The 10,027-nt window shown below is 43.6% G+C and overlaps 5 protein-coding genes across 5 annotated transcripts; 4 read left to right on the forward strand and 1 right to left on the reverse strand.

Annotated features, from left to right (window-relative positions):
• Positions 1–141: 141 nt before the first annotated feature.
• Positions 142–3,834, reverse strand: BBOV_II007810 (variant erythrocyte surface antigen-1 alpha subunit). The gene is given in 2 exon segments (XM_001610249.2): positions 142–776; positions 795–3,834. The coding sequence occupies 2 exon segments, from the start codon at positions 3,812–3,814 to the stop codon at positions 167–169; spliced, it is 3,630 nt and encodes a 1,209-aa protein (XP_001610299.1). The 5' UTR covers positions 3,815–3,834; the 3' UTR covers positions 142–166.
• A 791-nt stretch (positions 3,835–4,625) lies between these two features.
• BBOV_II007820 (SmORF protein) lies at positions 4,626–5,151 on the forward strand. The gene has a single exon (XM_001610250.2). It carries the CDS (start codon positions 4,656–4,658, stop codon positions 5,124–5,126), a length of 471 nt encoding a protein of 156 aa, XP_001610300.1. The 5' UTR covers positions 4,626–4,655; the 3' UTR covers positions 5,127–5,151.
• A 910-nt stretch (positions 5,152–6,061) lies between these two features.
• On the forward strand, positions 6,062–6,562 carry BBOV_II007830 (variant erythrocyte surface antigen-1 beta subunit). The gene has a single exon (XM_001610251.2). It carries the CDS (start codon positions 6,097–6,099, stop codon positions 6,535–6,537), a length of 441 nt encoding a protein of 146 aa, XP_001610301.1. The 5' UTR covers positions 6,062–6,096; the 3' UTR covers positions 6,538–6,562.
• A 241-nt stretch (positions 6,563–6,803) lies between these two features.
• BBOV_II007840 (putative integral membrane protein) lies at positions 6,804–8,089 on the forward strand. Its single transcript, XM_051767313.1, has one exon. The coding sequence runs from the start codon at positions 6,946–6,948 to the stop codon at positions 7,999–8,001; it is 1,056 nt and encodes a 351-aa protein (XP_051623224.1). The 5' UTR covers positions 6,804–6,945; the 3' UTR covers positions 8,002–8,089.
• A 224-nt stretch (positions 8,090–8,313) lies between these two features.
• Positions 8,314–8,855, forward strand: BBOV_II007850 (putative integral membrane protein). The gene has a single exon (XM_001610253.2). It carries the CDS (start codon positions 8,344–8,346, stop codon positions 8,818–8,820), a length of 477 nt encoding a protein of 158 aa, XP_001610303.1. The 5' UTR covers positions 8,314–8,343; the 3' UTR covers positions 8,821–8,855.
• Positions 8,856–10,027: the final 1,172 nt, after the last annotated feature.

Genomic DNA, 10,027 nt, shown 5'->3' on the forward strand with positions numbered 1-10,027 from the left:
CCAAATGTGGGGAATTGGCAGCTTTTGTATTGTATAGTAAAGGGGGAGTAATGTAGTGGTAGTTTATCGGGTGGTAGTAGTGTGGAGGGTAGTCATGTGGAGTGGTGGTGTATAGGGCAGTACTGTAGTAGTACTAAATGGTACCACATACATGGCTTTAATGGAATCACATTATTATCAACCGAACAGCATTGTTGCTATCTTCTCTATATGACCACCCTAGGCAGTACTCACCTTTACCTTGATTCAACCTATCCAGGTCATAGCCCATGGCAGCCATGAATGAGCCGACACCAGCAGTAGCACCGTCTATTCCGTGCAAACTACTATCCTTCCACCTCTGATCACCACCCGTCAGGAACCCCAACTGACTGAGTCCACTCCAGATGAGACATACCGACCCTAGGAAAATACGGGCCAGGAGGTGGACCTTAGAGGGGTCAATGGATATGGATGTCCAAAGGAAGAGATCTGAAGAGGTGGTTCCACTAGGAGAAGTAGTTGGTCTCTGGTAGGCCGATTTATAGCAGCACGTGTTCGTACCACTAGTGGCAGTGGTACATTGACAACTACCACCACCACTGGTACAACAATTGCCAGCACCAACAGTACCATTACAATCACACTTCCTTCCTATCCCCTTACTCTCTCCACCATTACTCTTATCCCCCTTAAGACAACACTTATCATCTTCCTGCCACCCAACCCACTTCTGTAGTCCCAGTGCCAAGTGGTCTATCAGTGTCCTTATGACCTCGGTACCACCAGCATTAATGCTATTAGTATAGGACTACGTATAGTCACGGTGACACTGAACGTGATTATCCGTGCCACTAAAGGCACTAACAGTGACCATGTAGTTCCCTCCATCACTGTCACTTCCCTTTGGTACCCACTGGATACCTTTTACTTCATCCCGTAACCCTGAGGCACACCAGCCGCAAAAGTAGTCATTCTTGTGCTTTGGGTCACCTATATTTTTACTGTGATCACACGTTTTCTTCTGGCTCTTTATCATTCCTTCCTCTTTATTTCCCACCCCTCCCCTAAAGAACCCAAAGACATCACCCAGTACCTGTGGTGTAGTAGCACTGAGTGCTGCAGTAACTCTCACTAGTGTATAAACACACGACTGCATCATGTTCTCGTTACTGAAGAAGTATAGGATACCATAAAGGCGTTGGCCAGTCATATCACTAGTGCTGCCGCTATAGAATTGCCCTCTGAAACCCATAGGCAATGGGCAGCACTGGCCAGGACTATTGCTGTGATATAAGTGGGATGCAGCAGGTGGATACACTGTGTCTTTGTCTGTGTCAGTGTTTCGTACTACATCACAACTAAAGCCTGGCAATCTATCCTCCAGGAATGCCTGGAGGGGGGATGGCGTGCCGTCCATGTATGGTTGGTGGCACTTGTCACAGGTCCTCTTCTCTCCCTGTCGGCCACACTTGGTGGAGTGTTTGCCGCAGTTGTGGCACTTGGGAGAGCAGCAGATGGAGATGAGCTTGTTGATGGCCTGGAGCAGTATGGTGTACTCGTGGGATGCCCCTTGTTGAAGGACTTCTTCTATGTAGTTATCGTCTAAACCTGCAGCAAATACACTTAATACCTCTTTGGCGCCTTCATTCATCTCATTCCCCTCGTTCTCTGCCCACTTTTTCAACAGCCTCAATACTTCCAATACCTTATGGATAGCAGCACTTATCCCATTCTTACCAGGATCATATTCACCACTATTAGCCTTATCTAGTTTCGTCTCTACATCCTTTAGTATTCCATTACCACTACCACTATTCGTCAGCTTCTCTAGTGCCGTCTTAGCCTCCCCTAGTTTCACATCCAGCCCACCATTCCCATTCACCGCCGTATCTAGTCCCCCCTTAGCCTTCTCTAGTGCCCCCTTCACCGCATTGATCTCCTCTCCCTTCTTCCCTTCCAATGCCTCCTGGGCATTACCCAATTGCACCACGACTTCCCCTAGAGCCCCTAGTAGTGTCTTTACCTTTACTGCTACATCCCCTGATGTCCCCTTGATCACCCCCTTCAATATCTCATCCTTTACCTTATTTACCCTACATTTCCTATCGTGATCCATGGGGTCACACCCCAGGCACATCCAGCTAATAACCCCCTTGGACACTACCCCATTACCATACCTACACTCACGCCATTTGCCTCCACAAGTCACTTTAACTGCACACTGCTTCCTAAGAAAGTACAACTGGTAGAACAGAGCCCTAATGTAGTGCACCACCTGGTTGTATGCTTGGATGGGTACTTCTGGGTAGGTGAAGTGACACTCCGTGTTGGCATACAGGGAGTGGATAGGTGGTTCTTTAGTGCTGTCAGTGTCTTTGAGTCCTCCTTGGATACCGATAAGGACCAGTGGGCAGTACTGGGTCACCGCTTGGAAGTGGGCAAACAGGTTGAATTCATGGACGGTAATGGGATGATTACGACCCACTTGGTGAAATGAAAGCTGTTTCTGTTCGTTGGCAGTACCAGATTCAGTTTCTCCAGGCTTCTTGAGTACTTCGGTTAGTCTATGCTTACCATGCTTCAGTATCTCTGGGTACGCCGGACTATAGGGCAATGCACTTAGCCAGTATAGGATTTCCCGGATGGTACGGGGAGTCCTTGGAGTACTCTCACTATTCCTTTTCTGTAACCCAGTGAAATAGGCACATGATAGAATGTAGAGCTTGAAGAGGGCACCACATTTGTGCATCTGTTCGTCAGTTATGCTGGTGGTGCCATTAGCATTCTTAGGGAAGACATTACCGTTGCTGCAAAATGCACCCTTCTCTAAAGTATGTATATATCCAGCATAGTTCATACTAGATGGATCCCTAAATGTATTACCCTCAGTGTCCCAGCCATGACCACTACCACTACCAGTATCCGGGAATCCCAAATATAACATACCCCTAAACCCATCCCATATAATAGCATCCCACCTATTTCCAGGACCATGGTTATTAAGCATATCCCTAGGAAACCCTAGGGCCTGAAGCCATTGAGATAAACTTCCATCATCTAGACCACTACCATCTAGGATGTGGTTGTTCCACCGGGGGCTACTTTTATGGTACTTGCCTGTCCAATACATATAGGTAATTCCACTCCAGATGAGACATACTGACCCTAGGAATATCCGGGCACATTTGTGACGTCTGTCTGTGATTGTACCACCATTATTGGTCAATTTATCAGGTGGTGAGTAATCTAAATTTTTCCACGATGGCGGATTTTCTATTCTATCAGATTCGATGAAAGTCTTTCTTTTGGAAAACGCATCACTGGGATACGCTGACATGTAGCTGTCTTTATGGTATTCATCACTGACATGGCTGCTTCCCTTATCACAACTACACTTATCGCTACACTTGGTACACTTTCCCTTACAACAACACTTGCAGCATTTGCCTGCTTCAGCGCATTTACACTCTTTCCCAGCACTACAGCTGTCACCAGTACTACAATCACACCTATGAGCACTACTACCACCACTATCACTACACCTCTGACACTTCCTTCCCAGTGGTGTTCCTTGGGAGTTCGGATCGGCCACATCCCATTTCATACACCCACAAGAGTCACACTTGTTCTCGTGCTTTACATCTGTTAAATAACCGCACTCCGATTTATTGCCATGTTGATTCCCACCGCCACCACCATTGCACTCACTATTACCACACGTCACTATCTTACTCCACCCAACGAGTGCACTGAGTACCTGTGCCAGCTGGTCTATGTAGGTCCGGACCACAGGGGTACCACTGTGGCAGTAGCAGATCAAAACCCTGAACATCTGGCACTATTATATTAAACTTGTACTAAAGGTGCTACTAAACTTCTGTAGAACTCTTACCAAAAGTGTAACAAAACATTTGAGAATCCATTAGTATAATTCCACCACAGTTACCACTAATGTCTAACCGACACTATCACTACTTGTCTCATTACTATCACACCCATTAGTGTATATGTTACTCGGGAATCAATTTATTAGGCAGGTATAGCGCAACCGTTACTACTATCACTACAAATGGTGTTTACTAGTGAGCGGATTGATATTGACGCGCATTATTGCATCTCTATACATGAATCATCCTTTGTGGACAAGGTATCCTTGTGGCATCATTGCTCGTAGGTTATCATGTCATTATATCGTCACTGATAACGTGATACTATGCAAATGAGCACATCATTTATATTGGATCTATCATGGAATGGTTTTCATGTGGTAACGGAAACATCTGATGCCTCTATGACACTCTACTGGTCTATGGAATCATAGTATGTCATGGTCAAAAGGACACTATAGCACTTGGTGAGGCAGCAATTTGTCTATAATAGCATTGATATTGTACAGATGGTGACAATTACGTAGCTGTTAGAAATAATTACCGTATAATTTCACTCTTCCAATACCGGTCTGTAAAGCACCTCTATTGATAGTTATCTGATCAGTGCATGACAAGAACACAAACATAAAAATCGACTATTCCCATTATAACTAATTAACTGCGTGATGAATTGCTGCACTGAAGAGCAACCCCCAACACTCTGTCACCTCTACTATACCTGGGGCACAACAACAACTATAAGTCCGACAGTTAGATTTCTCACTTTTTACTCACTTCACCAAGATGGTAGCCTTCAACATGTTATGGCAGCTCTGTGTAGCTGTGGCCTTCGGGCTCTCTGCCACTGTCACTGCTACTGATGTAGCCCAGGAGCAACCCAAGAAGGAGTCACTGGTCAGCAGATTCTTTGGTAAAAGAGACAACTTTACTACTAAATCTCATGAAAAAGCGATTCCAATGAAGACTAAAAGTCAAGAAAACACTGATAAAACTGATCCACCCAAGTACTCTCTTGACTGGTATCTATTACCTAAACCAGAAAACAGGGATGCCCTATGTTATATTTTGCCACATGATTTGCTCGATGCTCTGCCAGAGGATTGCAATGAACCAATAGAACCTCCATTGGAAAAACGTATTAGGGAGCGTTTCTCCAGGATTGAGAAGCAGCAGCGGCCAACCGTCGCTATGCAAGATTTCCCGCAGCTAAATAACGACTCCGGGACTTCCTTTTTTGTAATGCAGCCATTGTAATATCATATTACTTAAACATCTGTCAGTTACTAGAATGCTACATGCGTTCAGCTATGCCACAGTACGCATACATAGATTAACCTTACTAACACTGGCATCCACTACACCCCTAACAAACCTATACTACTACGTTAATGACACTGGTCATTAGCACACATAGACCACTCTGTAGTTCCCCGGTAATGGCGTAGTACTGTACACCATACTAACCCGGGTATCCACAATGTCCCATGGAAGTGACATCGTTATGGACTACGGATCCACTATGATACCCAGTATTAGTACTACTCTACAACAGTAATAGCCAGTCTTATTACTACATCATTACTTCAAATGTACACTACCCTGTACACTAGTACATATCACTACCTCTACCAGGATATCCACAGTGACCATGACAAGAGTCCCTAAGGTGAATTGGTTATATATGGATCATTGGCCTATGTCCTGCTATAGACACAGATTAGTGCCTATCAACTACCAGTATTACCATTCAATCCACTATCCAGTGCCCCATCATTGGTGGGTTGCCCTAGCATCCTAAAAACCCCACCAGGGTAACACCAACATATATAGTGCCCCCACTAAACAGGCCTTTGTGCGGGGACAGTATATATAGTACTGTGTAGACTAGAGAAAGTGATGGTGAGATTTTAAAAGCAACTGTAGTGAACGTGCCTTAGAATGTTTTATGGAAGATTAAAAGCAAAGTCAGTAAAAGTTTCATAGTAATTTAACAATAGTTTTGGTAAATGTTTTGTGGAAATGTTATGGGTATTCGTGGTAGCGCAGAAGGACTACCAAGGTCATAGGGACACTGATAGACCAGTTGGCCCAGGGACTACAGAAGTGGGTTGGGTGGAACTCCAAGGGAGATGAGTGCTGTCTGGGACAGACTAAACAAGGTACTAGTGAGGGTATTGGTAAAGGATGTGAGCGAGGTGATACTGCTGGGCAATGTTGTATTAATATGAGTGATGCTGGTACTAAGGGTACACCTTGTGCTAGTCATGAATGTAACCACTGTGGTGTCAATCCTAAGTGTCACTGGTGCGATGGGACCAATGATAATGCTGTTACTAATGGTAAAAGAAAATGCTACCTTTCGGCCTATCAAAGACACAATGGTAACCCCAAGACGACATCCAGTGGAACCTACTACTGGCCCACCATATCAGGTGACCCCGCTAAGGTCCACCTCCTGGCCCGTATTTTCCTAGGGTCAGTATGTCTCATCTGGAGTGGACTCAGTCAGTTGGGGTTCCTAACGGGTGGGAGTGGGAGTGGCACGGATAAGAGGTGGAAGGATAGTAGTTTGCACGATATAGGGAAAGACAATGCCGGTCTCGGTTCATTTATGGCAGCCATGGGCTATGACCTGGATAGGTTGAATGGGAGTAGTACAGGTTAGTACTGCCTAGGGTGGTCATATGGAGAAGATAGCAACAATGCTGTTCGGTTGATAATAATGTGATTCCATTAAAGCCATGTATGTGGTACCATTTAGTACTACTACAGTACTGCCCTATACACCACCACTCCACATGACTACCCGATACACTACCACCACCCGATAAAGCACCACTACATAACTCCCCCTTTACTATACAATACAAAAGCTGCCAATTCCCCACACCCGGTGCGGGGTGTCTACCCTAAGAAGACCCTTTAAATGGTGTCTGTAGCTAACCTCACCCGGACTAACCAGATCACTACTACTAGGTACCGTTGGGTAGTACCCTATAACTACCATGGAATCCCAGGATTTCATAACTAAATCACTACTTATGAGTACTATTAAGTAGATTCCTATCGCATCATGGATACTAGTACCTGTGCTACTATAGTACTAGTACTGCTATGGCTCCACCTATGCTGCCAGGCATTGGGTTCTTTGATTGCCCTGATAGACGAATACAGCACTGATATGGTACTAGCCAGTACTATAACATTTGCTAATGTACTGCTAGCAGTATGTATATGGCAATGCAAGAAGGCTGGGTACCTCGTTTCCCCAATGACATGGTATCATTGGGCACTACTGGTATTACTAGTGGTACTACAGGTATTAACAGTTGTCTTGGAGGAAAGGGGTTGGGGTATACTTAATGCTTTAGTCATCAGATCGACATATCCCATATATGGTATAGTAGTGGTGATACTTGGTATACTAGGTGGTACCCTATACTGCGGCTGGAAGTGTAACCTGTTCTGTAGACCATTCTGCAAGAGTCAGTACATTTGCTATGGTAGTGCCATAGTGGTAGCGTTAGTACTACTTATAGTACTGGCCGTGACGGCTTCACTGATGCGGTTTGTTGACGAATATAGTACTTACGCCGATGAAGAACACATTGATGAATATGACGCAGGAGCCGATATTCGAACTATTGGTTACCATGGTAAAATATTAGTGCTGGTCACTCAATGCTACACCATGGCAATGATATGGAATACTGTACTAAGGCTGCCGTATACAATATCGGAAGTAGTGTCACTGATAGCATCGGCGCTGGCAGTTGCTTCTATATTGGCAGTGGCAGTACCAAATAATATGAAGTTACTCGATAGGTGTTACCCTCTTCTAGCAGCTCATCTAGTTTCCTTGGGAGTTACCTTATACTGCCTAGAGTATCAAAAGGCATTCTACTGGCCCAAGGATTACCAGTGCTTCGGGATACTAGCAGCAGTAGTTATACTGGTAGCATTGGTACTGGTGGTATTACAGTTTGTCAACGAACCAAACAGTAAAGCTGCGGAATACATCCTTCTAGGCTACTCAATAGTACTGATGGTACCAGTATTCTGGTATGCCTACCGATGTGGCCTGTTTACATGGTGCCTCCCCAAGAAAAAAGGGTCTCGAGGCTACTGACACTGCTGAAAACAAGGCAGCAGGCACTGATATCACAAAGGAATAAGAGTGGTGAGAATGACTACAGTAATACCAGTACCACCCTGATAGACTTAATGACCCAACTTTGGATAGCCCAATATGAACTGGTATGCTAACTCTAGATGCCTAATTTCTACTGTATATAACTAGAGAGAGTAGTATTTAGAACATATTGACCTAATGCAATAATTGACATTCAATAGCAGTAATGTAGACATTATTACTAGATACCACTATTCACTATCACCACTCAATTCCACTCTACACCACCTACTCCACTGATCCACCACTCCCTACCACTCTATCACTACCACCGTAACCATGTTGGTCTACCCAGTCCTAGTGCTAGCCCTAGGTGCCCTATGGCCACTGGACTGGACAACTACTGAACTGCACTCACTGAGTCCAGTGACTGGCCACTACCACGGTGCTGCATGGGCCATGGCAGAGAAGGTGATTGGAGGTGATGATCCTGAGGAAGTAGTGGTAGTGGAAGCTGACAGTACTGATGAGGTGGCGAATAACAAGGAGACTCAGAAGAGTTGTGAAGGATGGTTCACGAAGTGGTATATGGTGGCGCTATGTCTGGTGGTATTAATAGTATTGGGAATAGTGGTAGCAGTGATTAAGCCTACGAATGGTGGTGAAGAGGGGAGGTGGGCCGGGGTAGCAGTAATAGTTGTGATCGTTATATTTGTTATCATAATACACAACTGGAACAACATAAGGAAGGTTATCTCTCGTATTGGCTGCAGTGGAAGTTCTCTGAAGAAGTTGAATGCTAAAAACGTAGATTAATGAATATAATCTGAAGATGTACCCTATAGACAACATAAATTTAATACGTTGTAGTTATAGTATAGTGGTGTATATAGTGCTTCCTGGTAGTATTTAGTATTCAATGTAATGAATATATAGAACCGTAGCAGTAAATGTACAGGGATGTGTTAGAAAATATATCCATTGCTATGAACACAAACACTCTATGTAAAAATTACTATGATGTATATTATATCTATATAGTGATCATGGTAGCATATGAGCATGTCAAGGAGATATTAATACATACCTAGTAATGGCAAGTAATGAGAAGTAATGTATAAAATATCCTGTTGTAGGTAATGAATCAGAAATGGAGTAGATGGTGCGATATGTTAAGTAGTCTTATAGGATATATATAGTATTCCAGTATATAACATTGGATAATTTGTCGGTCGATAAGTAGCGTTTCAAAGTAAAAAGCCAATTAGAATATACTGTACATTGGCTTATCTAGAGTAATGTTGTAAATGAACTTTATAGGTGATACATGATATATATTGTATATAGTGAAAGAGCGCATTAGAGTGTACATTTTAGTAATATATCTAACATATGGTCGTATTAGGATGCAGTCTTTCTGGGTTATCTAATGTTGTTGGATATAATGTCAATTGCAGCATATAGTGTAGTATGTAGCATTATAGGACATCTAATGGATCGGTATGTTTAGTTATACAGCATCATATAATAGGTAATATTCCAAAATATATTTCATCAGGTCATATAGTGCCACAGATTATTATGGTACCCATAGGGCTACTACCATATGTGGTCCACCGGGGGTTTCTAGGGATGATGATAGTGGTGTTATGGGGTGGATGGAGTAATGGTCAAGAAGTCACATGGGGTAGATGTGGTGTGGTGTACCTGGGGTGGTTGGTATTGTTGGGTAAATCACTTCTGGGGATATTAGGGTTTATGCAGCGTGGTTTTTATGGGGTGGAACGAAAATGAAGGAAAAACCCATGTGGGGTAGATGGTGCATATGGGTAAATGATGTAACGGTTTTAGGGTTTTAGGATATGAAGTATAATTTGTATGAGATAAAACGAATATAAAGGTGAAATCCAAGTGGGGTACATGGTGCATATGGGTAAGAGATGTAAGAGTTTTAGGGTTTTAGGGTTTAGGGTTTAGGGTTTAGGGTTTAGGGTTTTAGGGTTTAGGGTTTAGGGTTTAGGGT

Source organism: Babesia bovis, chromosome 2, assembly GCF_000165395.2.
Source record: "Babesia bovis T2Bo chromosome 2, whole genome shotgun sequence".
NCBI lineage: Eukaryota > Apicomplexa > Aconoidasida > Piroplasmida > Babesiidae > Babesia > Babesia bovis.